The sequence below is a fragment of the Pelophylax lessonae genome, assembly GCF_965119305.1.
Source record: "Pelophylax lessonae genome assembly, chromosome: 5".
NCBI classification, from domain to species: domain Eukaryota; kingdom Metazoa; phylum Chordata; class Amphibia; order Anura; family Ranidae; genus Pelophylax; species Pelophylax lessonae.
This window is the reverse complement of record NC_138772.1, coordinates 238,494,562-238,520,829: the sequence shown is the minus strand read 5'-3', so window position 1 is coordinate 238,520,829 and position 26,268 is coordinate 238,494,562. Positions and strand designations below refer to the sequence as shown.

General features: G+C 45.3%; 1 protein-coding gene across 1 annotated transcript in view; it reads left to right on the top strand.

Moving 5' to 3' along the window:
• ADCY2 (adenylate cyclase 2) overlaps positions 1-26,268 on the top strand; it is a gene marked incomplete at both ends in the record, with an annotated part of 1,451,075 nt that overhangs the window by 26,452 nt on the left and 1,398,355 nt on the right. Inside the window, one exon of the mRNA XM_082258935.1 lies at positions 19,384-19,581. Within this exon, the coding sequence (XP_082115061.1) occupies positions 19,384-19,581 (198 nt within the window). The remainder of the gene's footprint in view (positions 1-19,383; positions 19,582-26,268) is intronic.

The window sequence follows — 26,268 nt, the reverse complement described above, 5'->3', positions numbered from 1 at the left end:
ATCATCCAGTCATTGGACTTCCACATGGACATTTGTAGAAGGATCCTCCTGAAGAGTCATTACTACAGCTTTCAACTCTGCATACTGACTGGACCCTCCTATTCTGGTCTCCTGCAGGCCTGTGTCTGTAGGTTGTAGGATGCTGCTGTCCGTTGACACCCAGATGAGGTGACTATGGCTGAACCATCAGTAAACTATGCTTACTCTTTCACGTCTTCTGACAGTGACTCAAAGGGTGAAGCCTCTTCAATGGGGGGTAACTGCAGCACAGGAATTTTTTTCTGGCTGAATGCTGGTTAAAGTGACAAGCCCTGTGTCACGGGTCTGTGGTAGTGAGCCCTTATAGATCCCCAGCTAAGGATTCCCCGGGGCGCGGAATCTAAGCCCCAGCCTGCTTCTTCACCCTTGCCCCTGATGGTGGGGATGGACTTGCAGCAGACTGGAACCAGGTCGCGGCCCCCAGGTAGGCCCAGCTGAGAATGTGGAGACCGCTGGCGTGTGCAGGGTAAACAGGAGACTATAAGGAGATTCAAGAGACAAGCCGAGGTCAGGACAGGCAGCAGACAAACGTAGACGGAGAAACAAAGCCGGGTCGGTACACAGGAGATCAGATACAATAGCCAAGGGATACACGGATGGGAGCTCAGAGAACAGGGTTGTTGCTCAAGCAAGGAACAGTGCACTGAGCCTGTGAATATATAGGGAAGCAAACAGGGAGGTGACCCAGGAAGTAATTGACAGAAACAGGATATAACCCACAGTGGAGCAGGCGACGCCCATAGAAGCCCAAACACCACATGTGAAGGGAGCCAAGACAGAAGCATTGCTGCAAGGAGGTAAGAATATACAGGCTAACTTGTGACAGTACCCCCCCCTCTTACGGGGCCTCCCCACTCGTTTGGGCCCAGCCTTGAGAGGAAACTTCTGATGAAAAAGTTTCACCAAACGAGGTGCAGAAACATCAGTGGAAGGAATCCAACATCTCTCCTCAGGACCATATCCTTTCCAGTCCACTAGATACAAGAGCCTCCCCCTGGAGAATTTGGAATCCAAGATTTGCTTGATTTCGTACTGATCCGAAGTACTGGCTATTGGAGAAGGACGACGAATAGGATGAGAAAACCTATTGATGATGTATGGTCTCAGGAGAGAAACATGGAAAACATTGGGGATTTTTAGATGTGACGGGAGACGGAGCTTAAAAGCGACAGGGTTAACCTGGCAGAGGACTGTAAAGGGACCAATGAAACGGGGAGCAAACTTCATAGAGGGTACCCTGAGACGGATATTCTTGGTAGAGAGCCAAACCTTATCACCAGGGAGAATTTTGGGGCTCGCACGGCGATGACGATCTGCAGCTACCTTGTACCTGGAAGCCGCCAGATGTAAATTCTTGGAAACATCTGCCCAGATAGAATTAAGAGACCGTTGCACCTCTGCGGCTGCCGGCACTTCAGCAGAGATCGGAACAGGAAATGGTACTGAAGGATGGCGGCCAAATACCGTGAAGAAGGGAGACTCACCAGTGCTGGCATTAGCATGGTTATTGAGGGCAAATTCTGCCCAGGGTAAAAGGTCTACCCAATCATCCTGATGGGCAGAAATGAAGGCACGAAGATACCGTTCCACATTCTGGTTAACCCTTTCCGTTTGACCATTTGACTGCGGATGAAAAGCTGAGGAGAAATCCAACTTGATTCCAAATGACGTGGCCAGGGCTCTCCAGAAGCGGGCCGTAAACTGAACTCCTCTATCTGAGACAATGTGTGAGGGCATACCATGGAGACGAAAGATTTCCCTTATGAAGATGGAAGCCAAAGTGACAGCAGAGGGTAGGCCTGGAAGTGGAGTTAAGTGACACATTTTAGAAAACCTGTCCACCACCACCCAGATAACGGTGGAGCCCGCTGATGGGGTTAGTTCAGATATAAAGTCCATGGAAATGCAGCGCCACGGTACATCTGGAACAGGTAGAGGTAACAGGAGACCTGCTGGAGCTGAAGTAGAAGACTTAGACTGCACGCAAATGGAGCAAGCCTGGACATATTCCTCAACATCCTTCCGGAGTGAGGGCCAACAGTAGTAACGCAGCAGGAAGGCACAGGTGCGTTGCACACCAGGATGTCCAGAGAGTTTGGAATCATGTGCCCATTTGAGAAGCTTGGGGCGAAGGGAGGGCCTCACAAAAGTCTTTCCGGGAGGGATACATGGAGACTAAAGGTGAGTGGAGGCCAGGAAACAATTGGCAGGAATAATATGTTCAGGTTCAATATGACACTCTGAGTCAGCAACGTCAAATGATCTGGACAAGGCATCCGCACGAGCATTCTTGGAGCCAGGCCGGAAGGTGATGTCAAAATTAAACCTGGCAAAAAAGAGAGCCCATCGTGCTTGCCTGGGATTTAAACGTCGGGCGGACTGCAGATACTGGAGGTTCTTATGATCGGTATAGATCAGAATACGATGAGGAGACCCCTCCAGTAGATGTCGCCATTCTTGCAGTGCCAGCTTGATAGCCAGAAGCTCCCGATCCCCGATGGTGTAGTTTTTCTCTGCATCAGAAAACTTCTTCGAGAAAAAGGCACAGGGGCGGAGCTTACTGTCATGTCTTTGGAGAAGGACGGCCCCCACTCCCAAGGACGAGGCATCTACTTCCAAGAAGAAAGGCTGAAGAATGTCAGGACGTTTGAGAATAGATGCCGATAGGAAGGCCGATTTGAGCTTGTGGAAAGCCTTGACAACTTCAGGAGGCCAGGTTCTGGCATTGGCACCCTTCCGGGTCAAGGAGGTAATGGGTGCCACCAGAGAGGAGTAATCAGGGATGAACTGGCGATAGAAATTGGTGAATCCCAAGAACCGTTGCGTAGCTTTTAGACCAGAAGGCTGAGGCCAGTTGGAGATGGCCTGAAGTTTGGCAGGATCCATAAGCAGTCCTTTATCTGTGACTATGTAGCCTAGGAAAGGAACTTGGGTTTGCTCGAAGAGACACTTCTCCAACTTCACATATAAGCGGTGGTCCCGAAGACGTTGAAGAACCGTACAAACATGCTGGCGATGAGTATTCAAATCTGGAGAAAAGATGAGTATGTCATCCAGATACACGATGACACAAACATATAGGAGATCAGAAAAAATTTCATTAACAAAGTTCTGGAAGACAGCTGGGGCGTTACACAAGCCAAAAGGCATTACGAGATATTCATAGTGCCCATCTCTGGTGTTGAAAGCGGTTTTCCATTCATCCCCGTCTCGAATCCTAATCAAATTGTATGCTCCACGGAGGTCCAACTTGGTGAAAATATGAGCATCTCGTAGCCTGTCAAAAAGTTCGGAAATCAAGGGTAACGGGTACCGATTTTTAATGGTGATGGCGTTGAGACCTCTATAATCAATGCAGGGCCGGAGTGTACCATCCTTTTTCTCCACAAAGAAGAACCCAGCCCCAGCAGGAGAATTGGATTTACGTATAAATCCTTTCTGCAGATTTTCCTGGATGTACTTGGACATGGCTTGGGTCTCCGGGATGGAGAGAGGGTAGACTCTACCTCGGGGTGGTGAAACCTCGGGTTGGAGGTCAATCGCACAGTCGTAGGGACGATGAGGAGGCAAACTGTCAGCGGCTTTCTTGCAAAAGACATCTCGGAAGGCCAGATACTGCTGAGGAAGGATTGGAGAGGTAGAGACCTCAGCCACAGGTACACGGAGAGGTGGAGACACCTTAGGGAGACAGGTCTGATGGCATTGCGACCCCCAAGATAATACTTGGCCAGAGTTCTAATCCAAATAAGGTGAGTGTTTCTTCAACCATGGAAGTCCAAGAATGATGGGACTAGAAGACTTGGGAAGTATCAGGAAGGAGACTTCCTCCCGATGAAGAACACCGACATGCATGGTGATGGAGGCTGTTCTGAAGCGTAGAGGTCCAAAGGCCAAGGTAGAGCCATCCACTGCCGAAACAGCTAGAGGCATAGCCAGGGGAACTAGAGGAATGCCAAGTTCAGTGGCCAAAGACTGCTCAATGAAATTCCCGGCTGCTCCAGAGTCTACATATGCAGAAACTTGATAAGAATTTAGGGCCCAATGAATAGAGACGGGAATAACAAATCGAGGGTAGGTGGCTGAGTTCAGATTCTGGTCTAGATCGCTTCCCTCTGAGCGACCTAGACCCGAGAGTTTCCTGGACGGACGGGGCAGGATTTTATCATATGACCACCAGCTCCGCAGTAAAGACACAGGCCGAGTCTCAGGCGACGGGACCTTTCTTCTGGAGCGAGGCGTGTCCGGCCTAATTGCATGGGTTCTTCAGAAGCCAATACTGCGGGAGAGATGGGTTGTTCCAGAATGTTCTGGACAACAGGAGCAAGGTGACCTAGTGGGGGGTGACGTGACACAGTCCTTTCCAGATCTCGCTCCTGGAAGCGGACATCAATTTGGATGCTAAGGGAAATCAAGCCATCCAAGGTGGTGGGTACAGTTCTGCCAGCTAGTTCGTCCTTAATACGATCTGCAAGACCTTGCCAAAATGTTGCAGTAAGAGCCTCGTTGTTCCATGCCAGTTCCGAAGCCAGGGTGCGAAACTGAACTGCATATTGACCAACAGTCATGTTTCCTTGACGAAGACGAAGAAGGGCTCTGGAAGCAGATGAGGCCCTGCCAGGCACATCAAAGGTATTGCGGAAAGCTTGTAGGAAGGCAGAGAGACTGGAAACGGTAGGATCTTGACGTTCCCACAGCGGCGAGGCCCAAGCCAACGCTGGTCCCGACAGGAGTGAAATCATGTACGCCACCTTGGAACGATCAGTAGGAAAGTAATGGCCTGCTAGCTCGAAGTGGATTGAGCACTGATTAATGAATCCCCGACAAGCTTTGGGGTCCCCAGAGAAGCGAGATGGCGGAGGCAGCTGGAGTTTTGCAGGACTGACCTCTGCTGGAGGGACTGCGGAAGCGGAAGCAACAGGGGCGGACTCAGGAGCTGGAACGGAGGAAGCGGGAGTAGGAACAATCTGCAGCTGATCCAAATGGGAAGAAAGAGCCTGCAGACACTGCATAATCTGTTCTTGATAAGCCTGCTGAATGTTAACTCTCTGTTCCAAACTCTGAAGTTGATCCTGAAGTGGCTGCGGTGTCTCAGACGAGCTCATGGCTTGAGCAAACTGTCACGGGTCTGTGGTAGTGAGCCCTTATAGATCCCCAGCTAAGGATTCCCCGAGGCGCGGAGTCTAAGCCCCAGCCTGCTTCTTCACCCTTGCCCCTGATGGTGGGGATGGACTTGCAGCAGACTGGAACCAGGTCGCGGCCCCCAGGTAGGCCCAGCTGAGAATGTGGAGACCGCTCGCATGTGCAGGGTTAACAGGAGACTATAAGGAGATCCAAGAGACAAGCCGAGGTCAGGACAGGCAGCAGACAAACGTAGACGGAGAAATAAAGCCGGGTCGGTACACAGGAGATCAGATACAATAGCCAAGGGATACACGGATGGGAGCTCAGAGAACAGGGTTGTTGCTCAAGCAAGGAACAGTGCACTGAGCCTGTGAATATATAGGGAAGCAAACAGGGAGGTGACCCAGGAAGTAATTGACAGAATCCGGATATAACCCACAGTGGAGCAGGCGACGCCCATAGAAGCCCAAACACCACATGTGAAGGGAGCCAAGACAGAAGCATTGCTGCAAGGAGGTAAGAATATACAGGCTAACTTGTGACACCCTGCCAACTGTATTGAAATGTCTCTGACATCCCCAGCTGCAATGCCCCTTCTTTCTTGAAGGTACCACTTCCATTTCATCAGTGTCTGGTTCTGGGCTATATTTGCCCTAGTAGTCAATCTGTTATCTCTGACCCATCCTGCTATTGGCAGTGCAGTATGGATGGTGACTGTGTCCTTTCCTGTAATGATCGCTACATGTTGAAGTGCTGTGTAGGCCCCAAACAGATACTTCTTTAGGGGTGTTTATAAGAGATACCCCTGTCAGTTTCTTGGGTATTGCTCTCTGTCCTTTCTATTCAATTGGCTGCCACAGACTCCAGGATATGGTACCATCCTGCTCTATTACATCCAGCTGAAATGGTACTCCTTGTCTCATGAGTCCCAATCCCTGATGCTTCAAAATGGCTTCTTTAGCAGCAAGGAATGTGGTCTCCTACTTTGAACCCCATGAGAAACTGAGGTCTTTTTCCTGGTGACATTGTATATAGGCCTCAGGATCAGTCCAAAATGTGGGATGAACGATCTCCAGAATCCCACAACTCCAATGAATTTCTGTGCCTCCTTTTTGGTAGTAGGGGGCGACAGTGCCTGGATAGTTTGCACAACTGTTTCTGGAATTTTCCTCTGTGGTCCACATCATTCCCTGGAATTTTACCTCTTTGGTGGGTCCTTGGACTTTGTCTCTGTTGATAGCTAGGGATGATCGAACTTTTGAAAAGTTCTGTTCGACCAGAACATCCGAACTTCCCGAAAGTTCGGGTCCGGATTCCAGAACCCCATTGAAATCAATGGGACCCGAACTTCGGTAATCAAAAAACACCATTTTGAAGCCCTAAAACCCAATAAATGCCCCTAAAAAGTGCCTAGGGTTCTGGGTCATGCCCGAGGGACTATTAATCACACAAAAAAAGTTCTTAAAAATTGTCGTTTTTGATAGAGAGCCAATTATTGAAAATAAAAAATCTTGATTTCTTTGGATTTAGTGTCTGGGGGGTCTCTGTAGCATGTCCAGAACCAGAAAAAAAAGATTGTTTGTCTTAGAATTGCAGTAGAGCAGGGATATGGCTCCGCTATTTTCACACCTCAACGTTTTTGTTGCAGGCGTTTATTGGTCTTTTTTGTGGACGTCTTTGGAGGCAGGCATGACATCTGAACTTCTGTGTAGGGGTATATATACACACACACATATATGTATATATACACATACACACATATAGGTGTGAAATTAGCAGAACTTTATGCCTGCGCTAATGAAATTATTTGCAGGCATAGGGCTCCGCTCCTATCACACCTACAGTGGGTACGGAAAGTATTCAGACCCCCTTAAATTTTTCACTCTTTGTTATATTGCAGCCATTTGCTAAAATCATTTAGGTTCATTCTTCTTCCTCATGAATGTACACATAGCACCCCATACTGACAGAAAAACACAGAATTGTTGACATTGTTGCAGATTTATTAAAAAAGAAAAACTGAAATATCACATGGTCCTAAGTATTCAGACCCTTTGCTCAGTATTTAGTAGAAGCCCCCTTTTGATCTAATACAGCAAGGAGTCTTTTGGGGAAAGATGCAACAAGTCTTTCACACCTGGATTTGGGGATCCTCTGCCATTCCTCCTTGCAGATCCTCTCCAGTTCTGTCAGGTTGGATGGTAAACGTTGGTGGACAGCCATTTTTAGGTCTCTCCAGAGATGCTCAATTGGGTTTAAGTCAGGGCTCTGGCTGGGCCATTCAAGAACAGTCACGGAGTTGTTGTGAAGCCACTCCTTCGTTATTTTAGCTGTGTGCTTAGGGTCATTGTCTTGTTGGAAGGTAAACCTTCGGCCCAGTCTGAGGTCCAGAGCACTCTGGAGAAAGTTTTTGTCCAGGATATCCCTGTACTTGGCCGCATTCATCTTTCCCTCGATTGCAACCAGTCGTCCTGTCCCTGCAGCTGAAAAACACCCCCACAGCATGATGCTGCCACCACCATGCTTCACTGTTGGGACTGTATTGGACAGGTGATGAGCAGTGCCTGTTTTTCTCCACACACACCGCTTAGAATTAAGGCCAAAAAGTTCTATTTTGGTCTCATCAGACCAGAGAATCTTATTTCTCACCATCTTGGAGTCCTTCAGGTGTTTTTTTAGCAAACTCCTTGCGGGCTTTCATGGGTCAGACACTGAGGAGAGGCTTCCGTCGGGCCACTCTGCCATAAAGCCCCAACTGGTGGAGGGCTGCAGTGATGGTTGACTTTCTACAACTTTCTCCCATCTCCTGACTGCATCTCTGGAGCTCAGCCACAGTGATCTTTGGGTTCTTCTTTACCTCTCTCACCAAGGCTCTTCTCCCCCGATAGCTCAGTTTGGCCGGACGGCCAGCTCTAGGAAGGGTTCTGGTCGTCCCAAACGTCTTCCATTTGAGGATTATGGAGGCCACTGTGCTCTTAGGAACCTTAAGTGCAGCAGAAATCTTTTTGTAACCTTGGCCAGATCTGTGCCTTGCCACAATTCTGTCTCTGAGCTCTTCAGGCAGTTCCTTTGACCTCATGATTCTCATTTGCTCTGACATGCATTGTGATCTGGAAGGTCTTATATAGACAGGTGTGTGGCTTTCCTAATCAAGTCCAATCAGTATAATCAAACACAGCTGGACTCAAATGAAGGTGTAGAACCATCTCAAGGATGATCAGAAGAAATGGAAAGCACCTGAGTTAAATATATGAGTGTCACAGCAAAGGGTCTGAATACTTAGGACCATGTGATATTTCAGTTTTTCTTTTTTAATAAATCTGCAACAATGTCAACAATTCTGTGTTTTTCTGTCAGTATGGGGTGCTATGTGTACATTCATGAGGAAGAAGAATGAACTTAAATGATTTTAGCAAATGGCTGCAATATAACAAACAGTGAAAAATGTAAGGGGGTCTGAATACTTTCCGTACCCACTGTATGTGTGTATGTGTATAAATACATATATGTGTGTGTGTGTATATACCCCTACACAGAAGTTCAGATGTTATGCCTGCCTCCAAAGATGCCTAAAAAAATGCCCAAAAAAAACGCCTGCAACAATACACCTGGGCGTTTTTGTTGCAGGCGTTTTTTTGGGCATTTTCTGGGCGTCTTTGGAGGCAGGCATAACATCTGAACTTCTGTATTGGGGTATATATACACATACACACATATAGGTGTGAAAGTAGCGGAGCCCTATGCCTGCAAATAATTTCATTAGCGCAGGCATAGGGTTCTGCTACTTTCACACCTATATGTGTGTATGTGTATATATACATATATATATGTGTGTGTGTGTGTGTGTGTGTGTGTGTATATATATATATATATATATAATCTATATACCCCTATACAGAAGTTCAGATGTTATGCCTGCCTCCAAAGATGCCCAAAAAAAGGCCTGCAACAAAAACGCCCAGTTGTGTTGTTGCAGGCGTTTTTTGGGCGTCTTTGGAGGCAGGCATAACATCTGAACTTCTGTATAGGGGTATATATACACACACACACATATATGTATACACATACACACATATAGGTGTGATAGGAGCAGAGCCCTATGCCTGCAAATAATTTCATTAGCACAGGCATAGGGTTCCGCTCCTTTCACACCTATACGTGTGTATGTGTATATATACATATGTGTGTGTGTGTGTGTGTATATATACCCCTACACAGAAGTTCAGATGTCATGCCTGCCTCCAAAGACGTCCACAAAAAAGCCCAATAAACGCCTGCAACAAAAACGGCCAGGTGTGAAAGGAGCGGAGCCATATGCCTACTCTACTGCAATTCTAAGACAAACTATCTTTTTTCTATGGCGGTCACCCTGACATGGAAGAGTTTGGTAACCCTGCCATAGCAGTCAGATTCAGTTCACCCTACACTACACTACGGTCACCCTGACACTTAACGCTTTCCCTACAGAAACTAGATTATTGAATCTAACTATAGTGGAAAATAGTACCCTAACTACACTAGATATCTATTTCCTCACACTAATAATTGCTAAATGACACTTTTGAAGCAGGAGTAACAGAACTGCTTCCACTCTCTTCCACAGCCCCTGTATTACAGTGCTAGAGATTTGGCGATGCTATATTCTATACTGGGGGGCGTATTCACTACTGATTGGCCTCTGGACCCCCTAGTCACTCCAATCACATTCCTAGCATCCTCCTGCCCCCTCAAGTGGCTTTTACTGATGGTTCTGGTCCAATAACAGGCTTTTAAAGCCCAGTTCCTGTCCCATCGCATTTTGGTCGGTTCTGGTTGCCGAATTCCAAAATTTTTCCGCAAAAAGTTCAGAATTCGGCCGAATTTCGAACAGTCAATGTTCGGGTCGAACCGATGGTCGACCCAAACCGTTTGATCATCCCTATTGATAGCCCATCTGTTCTTCATGTGCTCTATTAGCAGGTGCAGTGCTTCAGTTACATCTTCTTTTGTCCCAGAGATCATGATTTTATCGATGTGGTGAAACACAGCAACTTTCACATTCAGTACTTAAATCTCGGGCAATCAGTCCATGACAAATTGTTGGAGAATGAACATAGTCTTCAGGAAGCACTGTGAAAGTGTACTGGTGGCTATGCCACACAAAGGCCTATCACAGCATTATATTCTCCTGCCTCTTTAGCAATATTCTCAACAATTTGGATATCATGTACAGCTGACTTTAATGGAGGTGCCACTTTCTTTACACCTCTGTAATTCACAGTCATTCTGTATGTCCCATCATGTTTCTTTACTGGGAAAACTGGAGACGAGAAGGAACTTACAGCAGGTCTAAGGATCCCTGCTTTCAACAGTTCTTGAATGGTCCCCCAGGAAGTCTGTACTGCTTGAGACGGACGGGCTTCTCTGGTGGAGGGATATAGACAGGGATCCATTTCGCATGACCTCCAACCATAGCCTTCACTGCCCTTACCAAATACACTTCATCAGGATACTCTAATCTGAATTCACCCCATTCCGTCTGAATAGAATGACCTTGAAGTACGTCTATCCCAAGAATATTTTCGGGTAACTCTGATACCAAAACATTGGTCAAAAATCTTGGCCCCTTGCCAATAGCCAATTTCACCTGTGTCCTAAATGCATGTGTGGTTTGGCCTCCCAAATCGTCTGCATAAATCACTTCTCCTTTGTGATGGCAAGGATTTCCTTGTGTAACTTCAGCTCCAGTATCAACTAAAGCCATCAGACGTGTAGGAGAAGATGACTTCCCCCACCATACAGTGACAGGTGCATATGGGCGTCGCTCTCCTGCTGTCATTGTCCTCATTGCTCTTACAGGAGACCCACTTTCCCTTCATAAAGGATCAGGAACCTCCAAATCCCCTTTTCAGAGTCTCTCTAACTTCTCCCCAGAATAGGAGGGGGTCTGTTCTGTTTCCTCTAAATGTAGACTTATGTTATCTTCACTAGGAGTAGTGTTTCTAACCCTGACAGTTGTCCTGACTAACTGTTTCTTCTCTTCAGCAATTCTGAAGTAGAAATCCCATCTAACTTATCTTTGGGTACTCCTGCCTTTAATAGGTCCACCCACATTTGTTCCCTAGAGATAACTAGCCTGGATTTCTTCACCTCCTGTCTTCTCTCCCATATTCCATTTCTTTTGTCTTCTTTTGTGTCTGTTTTCTTCCTGTCTGGCCTTGACCTTTTCTACTGCCCTGACAGGTTTGTTTTAGTCTCCTCTAGCTCCCCCAACTGGCTTAAAAGTGTAGTGGCTTAATGAAGCTTGCTATTTAATCCCAGGCCTCCCAACTAGGACAATAAAGGAGCTCTGAGATTAAGTGGTGCAGACTTCATTAGTTTAGAGTGCAGAGCAGACTTAAAGGGATCCAAATCTGGACCCATCCATTCTGGAAACATAGATAATCCAGTTACACAACCAATCTCACATAATCTGGCAATACCTTCTCCGAACGTTCTCCAAGAGTAGGTATTTTTTTGGTCACTAGGACTATTCCATCTCTCACGAGGTCTAACAGTGAAAAATTCACAGTAAACTCTCAGGCTTTTCACATGGCTTGACACAATTGTGGATCATGGGTTAACACTCCCATAGCCGAGTCACCATGAGAGCGTTTCCTCCCTGCCCCCTCCGCCGATATTCAGCTACACATATCAATGTATCATATCAATGTATCCCATGCAAATATGCTGCCATTAACAAAAGTGTATGTGTTTGTTAGAAATAGGAAAGGCTAAATACCGTTTGACACCGCAGCTGTGCTCCCCTATGCTGGCCAGCTCCAAACTATGAAGAGAAGCGGGAGGGGCTGAGATTCCCTCTTCTGATCGACTGACATTACAGGGGAATCTCGGCCCCTGCCGCTTCTCTCTATAGATCGAGGCCGGCCAGCACGGGTGGTTCACGTGACGCCACAGCTGTGGTGTCAGAAACGGTAGTTAGGCTTTTAATTTCCAACAAAAGCTTACACTTTCATTAATGTAAGCATATATGCATAGGGTACATGTAAAGTCACATAGTGACTTTACAAACACTTTAAGATATACTGAATGTTGTTTGTAAAATACACTATTTAACAGCAAAATGGTAGCAATATTATTAGGTGCCATCAAGCTGATGTGTGCTCTTGTTGCCCACATGGTGATAGTGTTATCTTTAGAATAATCTGTCTTCTGGCTTTGCCACAGCATGTTCATAATGTCTGTTTATCCAGCCATCATATTGCTTTTCCCTTTAACATTTCCAAGCATAGTTGTCTTTTCCAGCGAGTTGGGATTTATTGTCCAAAAAAGACAGCTTTTTGTTTAGTTATCTAAGCTTTTAGCCAAAGGTTGGGCTTGATGTGTTCATCTGAATACAATACAACAATTCAGCAGGGTCTTCAGTGGTGTATTGTTTAGTTTTATCACAAATCCATCCAGAAACATTTACTTTTCTATTCTTGCAGACAGTTAATATTATTACAAAATCTGTTTGGAATGTATGAAGTATATTTATTTTGACAACTCAATATACCTCGTATACACTCACTGGCGACTTTATTAGGTACACCTTGCTAGTACTGGGTTGGACCCCCTTCTGCCTTCAGAACTGCTTTAATTCTTCGTGGCACAGATCTAACAAGGTGTTGGAAACATTCCTTTGAGATTTTGGTCCATATTAACATGACCGCATCTCGCAGTTGCTTCAGGTTTGTTGGCTGCACATCCACGATGCAAATCTCTGGTTCCACCACATTCCAAAGGTGCTCTATTGGATTGAGATCTGGTGACTATGGAGGCCATTGGAGTACAGTGAGCTCATTCTCATGTTCAAGAAACCAGTGGGGAGATGATTTGAGCTTTGTGACATGGTGCATTATACTGCTGGAAGTTGCTAACAGAAGATGGGTATACTGTAGTCATAAAGGGATGGACATGGTCAGCAACAATACTCAGGTAGGCCACGGCATTTAAATGATGCTCAATTGGTACTAAGGGGCCCAAAGTGTGCCAAGAAAATATCCCCCACACCATTACACCACCACCAGCCTAAACTGTTGATACAAGGCAGAATGGATCAATGCTTTCATGTTATTTATGCCTACCATCTGAATGTTGCAGATGAACTCGAAACTCATCAAACTAGGTAAGGTTTTTCCAATCTTCTATTGTCCAATTTTGGTGAGCCTGTGCTAATTGTAGCCTCGGCTTCCTGTTCATAGCTGACAGGAGTGGCACCAGGTGTGGTTTTCTGCTGCTGTAGCCCATCTGCTTCAAGCGTTGATGTGTTATGCATTCAGAGATGGTATTCTGCATACCTTGGTTGTAATGAGTAGTTATTTGAGTTACTGTTGCCTTTCTGTCATCTCAAATGGTTGTCTGCCCATTCTCCTCTGACCTCTGACATCAACAAGGCATTTTCCTCCACACAACTGCCACTCACTGGATATTTTCTCTTTTTCGGACCATTCTCTGTAAACCCTAGAGATGGTTGTGTGTAAAAATGCCAGTAGATCAGCAGTTTTTGAAATACTCAGAACAGCCTGTCTGGCACCAACAACTCTGCCATGTTAAGTCACCTAAATCCCCTTTCTTCCCCATTCTGATGCCCAGTTTGAATTTCAGCAAGTTGACTTCACTATGTCTAGATGCCTGAATGCTTTGAGTTGCTGCCATGCGATTGGCTGATTAGCAATTTTTTAAGCAATTGAACAGGTGTACCTAATAAAGGGGCCGGTGAGTGTATTTTTCTAATCAAAATAAGCCTCATCCAATACCTGTTTAGCATAAGGGCTTGCAGGCTTTTCCCTTTTGTCTCCTTGCCTCTTTCTTGTATACATTTTTTATTACTTTTCTTTGTAAAATTTTATTCTTGAAAAAGTGACACAATTGTGTATGGGGACATTTAGTTAATAAAACACTGTTTAACAATATTGATTTGTACATTTTGTTCTTTCTTAAAAACCTACCCTCTATTGCACCCCAACACTACTGATCTCGGTGTGGCTGATTTCCTCCAACTTTTGAAAGCACTTTCTATCTATATGCAGTCACTCCAGCTCTATCTACACATCACTGCTTGGGACAGGTTCAGTGTGTGCTAGCATGGCTGCTTGTATATTTGACCATGGGCCCATGCATACCTCCCAACTTTTGAACTTCAGAATTAGGGACACTGGAGGAATGAAAAGACCTGCGGCACACTACACCGCGGTAAATTGTGGCTGTGATCAAGCGCCTAGCAGTGGGAGGGGCTTAAAGGATATGTTTAAACAAAATCCGGCTTCCTTGTACCTATAAAATATGCTTTAATTGCTTTGTCTGAGCCTACCTAAAGAAGAACTTCATTAAAATAATCAGGGACTGCATAGCAACCAGTAACTGTTGAGAAAATGAAGACTTTGGTGAGAAGTATATATTTGTATAGTATTATGTATATAGTGCAGGAGTGTGTAAAGCAGAGCACACGGGTTGGTGGGTGGTGCAGTCAGTGACAGGTTTAGGATACATAATGCAGGCTGCAGGGGTCCAGGAGTACATAATGCACAGAATACAGGATCCAGGAGTCCATAATGCACAGAATACAGGGTCCAGGAGTACATAATGCACAGAATACGGGGTCCAGGAGTACATAATGCACAGAATACGGGGTCCTGGAGTACATAATGCACAGAATGCAGGGTCCAGTAGTACATAATGCACAGTATGCAGGGAACAGGAGTGTGTAATGCATAAAGAGTCAGGAGTACAAAACAAAAAGAGTGCAGGAGACAGGAGTGTGGAACTCAGTGTAGGGGTAAGGAAAGTGCAAAACTCCTCCCACATACAAGAGATGGTCAGAGACTGCGGACATGGTACAAGAGATGGTCCGAGACTGCAGATATTGTACAAGAGATGGTCAGAGACTGCAGACATGACACAGGAGATGGTCAGAGACCCTAGACATAATACAAGAGACTGTCAGAGACTGCGGACATGATACAAGAGATGGTCAGAGACTGCAGGCATAATACAGGAGATGGTCAGACTGTAGACATGATTTAAGAGACTGTCAGAGACTGCGGACATGATACAGGAGATTGTCAGACTGCGGACATAATACAGGGGTTGGAGGAGACTGCGGACAAGATACAAGAGTTGAAGTTGAAAAGAACATGAATGACCCCTTCCAGTGAATATGTGCCAGCAGTGTAAGGGTTACCTGCAATTTACCTTCTCTGATCTTCTGACAGACTAACCCCGTTTAGGGAGAGTGAAGTGCCTCCTCATCCCCTCTGTGTACAGGAAAACAGCACAGCAGGAGGGGGGTGGCTTCAGTGTATTCAGTCCTCAACACACACAGTGACTGCAGAGACAGCTGTGGAGATATCCGGCTGCCATAGAAAGTGTTGCCAGACATCCCACACAGGCCACGGGCATTCCGGGACTTAACCCGGATTGGCCGGGATCCCGGGACAGCGATCATTTTTCGGGACAGTCCTGGCCAATCAGGGACGGTTGGGAGGTATGGACACATGTAACAGGGTGTCAATGCAGGAGAACAGTTGGTAAACAGTTGTCACTCCATAACAGGAAGTGCCCGAACAAAGACATGAAAGAAAGCTGCAAAGTTAAATATTCAAAATTACTTTTGAAATTGAATTAGCAATGTTAAACCTCCTGTAAGATTTTAACTGCTAGATTTAGAGCTACTTTAAGGCCTAGTTCACAAACGTACACACAGGCGAGCGCCGTGTTTGATTGCACAGAATACATAGGTGTTCTGTGCAGGGGGTCCAATTCATGTCTATTGGGCTATTGGGAGAAGTGGCTACATAGATACAGGTGCTGCTCTCAGTTTGATATCCGTGTGGGTGTGTGTACCATAACTGTGCGCAGCCTATTACATTAGAGTGTGCACCCCAAAGCTTAAACACACACGCGTGTGTGTGTGTGTGTGTATATATATATATATATATATATATATATATATATATATATATATATATATATATATATATATATATATATATATATGTATGTATATGTATATATCAGTAGAGTAATAGACAGTGTCGGTAGAGCAGTGGACGATGTCAGTAGAGCAGTGGACAGTGTCAAAAGGGCAGAGATTGGGGTCAGTAGTTTATTTTTTATATTTTTTTATTATTTCATTTTTCCACTCCCATTTTTTTTTTAACAATAATTTTTTATTATTGTTTTTTTTTTTTACACTTTTTTAGAAGCCCCAACAGACACCCTGATTCCTCATTTTAAAACAGAGAAAGGGACTAAGGACAGAGATTCCCCAGTCTCTTTCTCTGCAGCCAAGCAGCAGGGGGAATCTGCTCAGCACAGGGTGAATAGGGTGTGCCCAGGCACACCTGGCACACCCTGTGCACACACCTATGGTTTGTACCCGAACTCACATTGTGTGCACTCAAGGACATGCCAAACATGTCCCTTGCACAAGTGGATGCTTAAGTACGTCCATGTAAATGAAGCTTAAAAATTGATATGGTGGTGATACAGTTTGATATGGTCACCCCCACATAATGCAAGGTCTACAGCGCAAGAATGTTATGAAATTAGTATATACTGGTGTAATTACAGATAGGATCAAGGTTTAATTCTTATCTAGGTTTAACAGAGTATTTTTTTTTAAATTTGACTCATGCACATAAAGGCTGACTTATGTAAATGATTCATTGTTGATTAAACCATAAAAAACGTGTTAGGGAATGTATTTACATTTAGCCTGTTTGTAATCTACATGATAATGTCTTTTGAATTTGTCATGCATTCTAAAGATCAGAGACTAAAAATACAGCCTGCAAAGCATGCAGCATTTACATTTCCTGTTCAGAAATATGCCCACCTTCCTCTCCTTCTCCAATGTCGACTGTCTTCCTAGACTATATGGACATTCTTATTGTATAAAAGGTTGGTGGGTGGCCTTGATTTGGTTCTGGGTGACAGAATTTAGGTCCAAAAATAAGGCGTAGCAAACTAAACAATCTAACGGCACTGGTAAGACCTTTCAGGACAGTGATGGTAATAGTATAGAAGGTAAAAGTATGGCATTTATTAAAATGTAAAACATAGACAATCACACTATGTCCATAAATCCTAAAATCACATATGTACTCAAGACTGAAAAGCAAATATGAATAATATTCAGGCATTCCCTGTTTTTATATTTCCTATTTAAAGTAAACATGCCCATAGATAAGAGATCAAAAATATGAGGAATTTAAAAGTAGTAAATTATGTGCGAACATGTTTTCTTTCAAGTAGAAATATTGACATAGAGGTTCCCCAGTTGTGGGACTTTATAGGCATTACAAACACATAACAGATACATTGATAAAAACAGAAAGAAACATGAAATATTCATAAATGGACAACTGAAAATACACCATGTAACGAAACCTCCGACCCACACTGTACTTGTGGGCTTCCGTCAGTATATGGCTTTCTACAGTCTGGAACATAGATACATATTCCAGCAGCCCTACATACAAAACTAGCCTGAACTTAGCTTGTATGTGTCTGAAAGCAACAACCTTTATTGAAACAGAAACAGACTTTTATACACTTGAGAAGTATTTCAGTCACTACATGAACAATGACCCAAATATTTACCCAAAACATCACACAATGGTTAGATAACGAGGTACAGCTGACTCGTGGCTAATCCCATCTAGACAAGGTTATCATTCACATGCTAATTAACTCAGCACACTTAAACAAGCTGGGATGACAAGACTTCCCGGCAACAAAGCTAAAAAAAAATACAAAATTACACATTATTTAGGAGTATAAAAACAGAACACCTTATTATACAGATAATGGAAAGAGACCCCAGTATCAGTCTGTCCGTCAGTTACAGACTTCATGGCAATGGTCTACAACAGTCTAGGTCTCACAGTGTAAAGTGGGATTAAATCTTCATAGTTCTTGAGATATATTGTTGATAATTATTAGTAATCCAAACCTTATTCTGTGTGCATTAAGTCCATTTCCTTGGCCACCCTATGCCCCTAATAGACAGAGGGTGGCTTGCACATAAGAGGAACCTAGGGGGCGGAGAGAGGGATTTCCCAACCTCTCTAAGGTAAGCTGGGTTCCACAGGCCCCCCAACCAAAGTGACTCCCGTCACACACCAACTGAAACTACTATGATGCAAGCTGATATCCTCCACCCAATGCATTTCAGAGACTATGTGGCTCCTTCATCAGGGGTATAAGAGGTAACCTTGTAGTCGATCATTGGTGTATCAAAGAACATTCCGTGTTTGGTTTAAAAAAAAGTCTCAGAACTTTCTGCCTTTCCACCCAACCTTTAGACAGCACAGCTAAAATGATGTGTCCTCCATAAAGGTGTGCAGCAGGATATGTTTTTAAAGTTGTTTACAGGTTGAGTGTAGCACCTTTTGGATGCTCCTCTTTACGATTGGCTCTTCTATCGAGTACAACATTTGTTACCTCTAAGATTGGGCAGAAAGGCAGAAAGTTCTGAGAATCTGTTTTTAAACCAAACATGGAATGTTCTTTGATACACCAATGAATGGCTACAAGGTTACCTCTTCTACCCCCTGATGAAGGAGCCACATAATCTCTGAAATACATCAGCTGGAGGATACCAGATTGTTTTTTTTTTCACAAAAAAGTGCTTTATTGAGATAATAAAGATATTAACAGAAAACATAGTATCAGATTGTATCATCATCGTTTCAGTTGGTGTATTTTCATTTGACCATATCATGTATACATCATGTTTCTTGTCTTTTACTGGTGATTCATAATAAATATCCTGGGAACCTCTATGTCCATATTTGTATTTAGGGACGTGGCATATTCTGAAGTCTAATCACCAATACCCCCACAGTCTTTCAAGTAAAAAACGCACTGGTGAAAAATTGTATTTTTATGTTTTTTTTTTTTTTTTCAGGCAATGAAGGACATTTCTGTTTTCAGATGGCAGCTGCCTATAATAGAAGAATATTAAGTGCTGAGATTTTTTTATTGGAAAGGTTGACAGGTCACAAATATACAGTAGCATACTTGTATGGTTGCCTGAAATTCTGAGTGGAATATACTTTAATTTATTGTTTTTTAACCTGAGACAGCTGTAGAAAAAGTTCTAAATAAGCAATTAATACTATTAATTGTGCTTTTTATTCTGACCATGAAATATACATAAATTCTTATTCAATAACGTGTACATATTTTTTTTTTCAGGGCATTGAAGACCATATGATGTTCTTAATCACAGTTCCAACAGCGATAGCTATATTTTTTATTATCTTTATACTTGTCTGCATAGAATCTGTCTTCAAGAAGCTCCTAAGGATTTTTTCATTGGTCATCTGGGGTTGTCTTGTTGCAATGGGATATATCTTTATGTGTTTCGGCGGCATCATTTTACCTTGGGACCAGGTAGGTTATAAGTATTTTGTTTAATAATACGTTGTACATTGCTGAGATTCACATGCCTAAGACGTAGCTTAAAGAAAGATGACAAATGTCTCAGCATTCATTCAAAAGTCACAAATTATACTTTAAATGTTTCTAATATGTGTGCAATGTCAGTTACTATTTGTTACAGAACAAAAGTAGCATTTCATTACATTTGATCCTAAGAGAGAATGGTCTCAAGAACATATAACCAGAAGAGGAAATAATGTGTAGGAAATAACGTGTAGGAAATAATGTGTGCACTTTGTATTGTGCACAAAGTGTATTAAGATTTTTCCATCGTTCAGGAGCTGCAATCAAAATGTTTAGCAGGACTATTACTACCTTGACACCTTTCTGCTCAGGGCTCCCGGTTGTTGAGGAGCCAGCATATGCCAGCACCCTAACAACCAGTGACTCGTTTCCGCCAGGCACATTCAGCTGTCAGCTGGGAATTTCTACAATCGTGAAAAAAACAGTGAGGGGTCCTCCCCAAAAATGTATACCACACCCTTTAGGTCTGGTATGGATTTTAAAGGGGGACCCCACATAAACACTGTTCAAAGTCTCCCCTAAATACCGTACCAGACCAGACCAGAAGGGTCTAGTATGTTTTTAAGGGGATCCCTATGCAAACAAAACAATAAAAGTAGGGTCCCCTCCAGAATCCATCCCAGACCAATTTCTGAGCTTGCAACATGTCTGGCTAGAAAGAGAGGGATGAATGTGCAATTTCCCCACCCCAAAACCATTCCAGCCTGCATGCCTTCATCATACCATGGCATAGGGTCTGGTGTGGATTTTGGGGAGGCTCCCCATAGAGTTTTTTATTTGCAGGTTCCCTCTTAAAATGCATACCAGGAATATGTTACATGTTGTTAGCAAACATGAACATGTAACCTGTTGTTAGCCTTCAAGTGTAAGGATACATTTAGATGTGTGGTCAACATTCCTGAATCTCTAAACAGGCATTAAGGAAGTGGTACTGTACGTTGCTTTCTAACCACCTGTTGTATCCCTGTAAATATTTTAATTTCCATGTTGCAACAGCCTGCATTACTTGCAGTTGTAGGGTGGCCACATTCACATGAATGGGTACAAATTGTCCTGGGTGCTTCCATCTTTGCCCGGTCTTGCTTCTGGATTAACTCTGTTCGGCAGCTTGAATGGCCAGGCCACTATGATGTCACTCCCGTGCATGAGTATTGGAGTCACTTCATCACTGCACAGAACAATGCTGTCAATGTACTGTGTTTTATAGCAGAAAGTAAAAATTATATATATTTTTTTCAAAGTTGTTGGTCTTTTGTTTTTAGCGAAAAAAAAGTGTTGATCGAATGCCACCAAAAGAATTCATTTTGGTACATTGTAGGCTTTGTGGACATGACCAAATCAAGCAGACATAACTAGCACCAACATCCTTGGTAGCATGCATTTCAAAAGGAAATGGGGTATGGGACTTTCAAGATGCTTGAACAAGTATTAACACAAATTATTTTAATAAAAATATAAACATTGATTTATCAAAAATATATATATGTATAGTTCATCTAAAAACATTTATACCCCCATGTATTAACCAATTCTCAATATATAGAAGTGATATAATTCACTGCGCTTTTGTTTCCAACCAGTTTCACCATTTCGGCTTCTTCAGGGAAACCAGTGAACAGTTTTACTATTGGATAGACAAAAAAACAATGGAATTCAAATATGATGTACTAAGGCACTTTTTTCACAATTTATCATACAGTATCTCACAAAAGTGAGAACACCCCTCACATTTTTGTAAATATTTTTTCTCTGTCGCTCATTGACAGACGCAGTCCTCTTGATTAATATCAACTTGGGTTATACTGCCCTCTACAGGAGTAGGACACTAGGCAGAAGGAAAACGTTCTGGCCACACCTTAGGGGCAGTCCCAGAGGGTATATCCTCTCCCTCTCTGCTACAGGAAGTCAGTTTTTTTCTGTCTAGTTAGGAGTAAGGACCTAAGTTCCTTGCTGGGATCTTTGGTCCTGGCAAGATTTTTTTAGAAAAACTTTTTTTAGGCAGCTTTTGTCTCCAGTTTTTCCTGTGAGATCTTCAAGCAAGTATGCTGAAACTGGGCGACGGGCTGGATGTTGAGATCCAGTGGTCACCCCAGTCAGCCTACGAGCGCGTGCAGGCCCTAGCTCCGCGCTGGGTCGGCCGCGACATAGTCCCACTGGATGGGGACTGACCCTGCGAGTTAAACGTCTTGCCGGGACGCCGACGACCAGTTGGGAACTGAGTCACGGCGTCCGTATTGGTCGACAGCCCCCCCACTTCGGTGGAGAGAGGTTCGGTCAGGAGTTGGAGCCCGCCTGTCACGGTATGGTGAGTAAAATGTTCCCCCTCTCCCCCTGACGGGTTTGTTGGTGGACGCGGGCCCCTCCCTGGGATGATCGGACCCTTATGATCCTGGATCCCCTCTATCCTATAACAGGTGTCACAGATCCCCCTCTTGAGGGTGATTTAGTGAATAAGAACCAGGAGGCTTGGTTTGGGAGCTGACTATCAGTAGTCACTGTATGAGGGGCACTGTAAAGGGACCATGACTGAAGTCAGTGGCTGGCATTACTGTTAGGATGGCCATGTAAGATGATACATAAGGTTGCAATACAGGCCGATGCCTGTGCCTGGACTACCGCCATCCTCCCGCAGGCCGCCATCCTCCCACAGGCCGTACACCTCCCGCAGGCCGCACAGGCCGATAGCTACCTTCCGCAGGCCGCTGCCATCTTTCCACAGGCCGCCGCCATCCTCCCGCAGGTCGCGCGGGGCCGCCATCTTGGCATAGCCTCGTGTCTCCAGCATGGGGGCGGCCATTTTGGAGATGACCAGCTACCTCGAGGAGTACCATGGGAGGCGCCGGAAGGCGTGTAAAGGGGCGGAGCCGCCTCCTTTACCCGGGAAAACGATCCAAAAGACTTCCTGTCTGTAAGAGACAGTGCTGAGAGCAGGTTGATAGAAACTTCTGTGCATCAGGTGGTGAGCCTTGGGGTCTCTCTCTCTCTCTCTCTCTCTCTCTCTGTGGGGTCCAAAGCAGGTACACTGAGGGGCGCTGTTGCGCTGGGGGATTACAAAAAAAAAAAAAAGTTTTTTTCTTTGCAATTATTTTTTGTTTGCTGGCAAGTGTCTTTTTATAATCATGGACCCTGCCACACATGTATCCCCACCTGATCCCCTCGAGGTGACCGCAGGACCCTCCAGTACCCCACTTGTGAATGATGCATTATCAGCAGTTTTGGAGTCTTTGGTATCCCGGGTGGAGGTGGCCTGTCAGGGACGGGGGTCAAGAAAGCGACCCCCGCCTACCCCTATTTCATCTGATACTTCAGATACGGATTCTGAGCTGGTCACTGCAGCTGCAGGTCCCTCTTCTGGGGCTGCTGTCTCAGGTACGGTCTCCTCAGACAGTGAGGAGGACGTTTCTGCTTCCGCCATAGCACAAGAAGAAGCGTTGGTGGACGCACTAGTTGTGTCTTAAGACTTGAGGTTACACCGGCAGAGGTAGCTGAGACTGAAATTCCTTTTGGTACTAGCAAGCCTACCAAGATGGCGAAGGTTTTTCCCTTGCCCAAATGTTTTGGTAATAAAATTAAAGAGGAATGGGATCGTCCGAAACGAACCCTTGCTATTTCCAAACGAATTGCTAGGCGCTATCCGTTTGAGGAATCCCTCCTTAAAAAATGGACGGTACCGCCAGTGGTGGACTCAACAATTTCCAGACTAAATAAAGCCACTGTTATCCCGTTGGAGGACGCTCCGTCCTTTAGGGATCCGGTTGATCGAAAAGTGGAAGCGGAATCCATTGGTTTAGTTTCACAAACATTGACAGAATGGGCCAAATTGTTACGCCGTGACTTAAAAGGGAGAAGTATCCCCCCGGCAGCATCCGATTTGATGGAGCAGATTATACAAGGACTACAGTTCGTCTGTGACGCCGCCCTGGACGCCACTCCCTTGTTAGGGCGTGCATCGGTGTCAGCAGTGGTCCTCAGACGTGTGTTGTGGTTAAAGTGCTGGTCGGCGGATCAAGGTTCCAAAAAAGCTTTGGCTAATCTCCCTTTTCAAGGGGATCGCCTGTTTGGGGCCACCTTGGATGAGATTATAAAGGATCTCACTGGGGGCAAGAGCACTTTTTTGCCACAGACTGCTAAAGGTAAAGGACCTCGTAACAGGCGAGGACCTTCCTTTTCTGCTCATAAAAAGTTTGTTCCTTCCGCTGGGGCGAGCGATAAGGGCTCCAAAGCCCCTTCAGGGGTTTTCAAAGGGCGCTGGTCGGGTAAACAAAAGTCCGGCTCAGCCAAACCTGAAGATAAAACCAATACAGCCTGAAGGTGCGCCCCCACCTATATCTGGGGTGGGGGGACGTCTTCACCGGTTTCCGGATCCATGGCTTTCCAGAATCCCGGACAAAGGGGTTCGCGAGGTCATACGGTCGGGATACAAGATCGAGTTTCGATCACTTCCACCGGTGCGATTCTTCCCTTCAAACATTCAACTATCCCCGGATCGCTTAAAAGCTTTGTGGGGGGCAGTAATGGACTTGATGCAACAGGGAGCGGTAGTTCCCGTTCCTTGAGCAGAACGTTTTCTTCACTTTTCCCAAAGATCATTCCTAGTTCCCGCCAGGAGCTGGAAGATTCAGTGAACAATTCGGATGTTACTATCCGTCAACTGGTCTTCCCTTCAGACTTGCATGAGGATCCTGGGACTGATGGTGGCCTTCTTAGAGGCAGTACCGTATGCCCAGTCTCATACCCGAATTCTCCTAAAGGAGATTCTTTTCTAATGGAATCGGAATCCCGATTCCCTGCACAATCGGATCCGGTTGAGCAAGCGGACCAGGGAATCTCTGGTCTGGTGGCTTCGGTCTCCAATGCTCAGCCGGGGGAAGTCACTCCTTCCGATAGAATCCAGGTTTCCGATAAATGTGTTGGAACTGAGAGCGATCAGACTTTGTCTGATTTACTGGACCGAGCAGCTCCAGGGCAGCCCGGTTCGGATCCAGTTGGACAATGCCACGGCTGTGGCTTATGTCAATCACCAAAGGGCACCAAGAGTGCCCTGGCGGACATAGAAGTGCCCAGCATTCTTCAGTGGGCGGAACGGTTTGTTCCGACTCCCTCCGCGATATTCACTCCGGGGGTGGAAAATTGGCAGGCAGATTATCTCAGCCGTCAGATTCTGGATCAAGGGGAATGGTCTCTTCATCCAGAGGTATTTCACCAGTTGTGCCTTCATTGGGGCACCCCGGATGTAGGTCTGTTGGCATCTCGGCTCAACAGGAAGGTGCGGAGGTTTGCAGCTTGCGCCCGCGATCCTTTAGCGGACGCAGCAAACGCGCTGGTCGCCCCGTGGGGGCAGTATCAGCTACGGTATGCCTTCCATCCTCTCAAGTTACTGCCAAAACTTCTTCGCAGGATAGAGGTGGAGGGAATTTCAGTTATCCTGGTAACTCCGGACTGACCTCGTCGAGCCTGGTACTTGGTGAGGCTGGTCGCGGACGCTCCTTGGAGACTTCCTCTCAAGGAGGATCTGCTGTCTCACGGACCGATCTTCCATCTTGCTTTACAATCGCTGGCTTTAACGGCCTGGCCATTGAGACCCAGGTGCTGAAGGACAAGGGATTGTCAGCTTCAGTTATTCCTACTCTAATTAAAGCAAGGAAGGTGACTTCCAGCAAAGTCTATTATCGCACATGGAAGGCTTATATTGCGTGGTGTGAATCTCTTAGATTTCCTCCACGTACCGATTCGGTGACCCGAATCTTGGCCTTTCTGCAACAGGGGGTTGAGCAGAAACTGTCCTTGAGCACTATCAAGGGTCAGGTTTCAGCGTTAGCAATCTTCTTTCAGAAACCTTTGGCTACTAATTCCTTGGTGTGGAATTTCATCCAGGGGGTGCGACACCTGGCTCCGCCAGTGCGCGCACCCTTACCGCCCTGGGATCTTAATTTAGTGTTGTCGGTTCTGCAGAAACCTCCCTTTGAAGATATTAGGGAGATTCCCTTGCTTACGTTATCCCAGAAGGTGGCCTTCTTGGTGGCTATCACTTCTGCACGCAGGGTGTCAGAACTGGCCGCATTATCTTGTCGTTCCCCATATCTGGTGGTTCATAGGGATAAGGTGGTTCTTCGTCCGAATCCATCCTTCCTTCCTAAAGTGGTTTCAGAGTTTCATCTGAATGAAGATATTGTATTACCTTCCCTGTGTCCTAAGCCCAGTCATCCTCGGGAGTTTGCGTTACATTCCTTGGATGTGGTTCAGGCAATCAGGGTATACCTGAAAACTACGGACTCGTTTCGTAAAACGGATTCACTTTTTGTGATCACGGATGGCCCCAAAAAGGGGTTGCCTGCATCTGCCGCGACTATCTCCAGATGGATCAGACAGACGGTGGTACAGGCTTATTCTATTAAGGGTCGGAATCCTCCGTTCCCTGTTAAGGCGCACTCCACTCGGGCGCTTAGTGCTTCTTGGGCCTTCCGCCATCAGGCGTCAGTGGTCCAGGTTTGCAAGGCGGCTACCTGGTCGTCGGTTCATACATTTACAAAATTTTATAAAGTTGATGTGATGGCATCGTCGGATGCCTCTTTTGGCCGCAAGGTTTTGGAGGCCGCAATTTGAGGAGACCGTTGG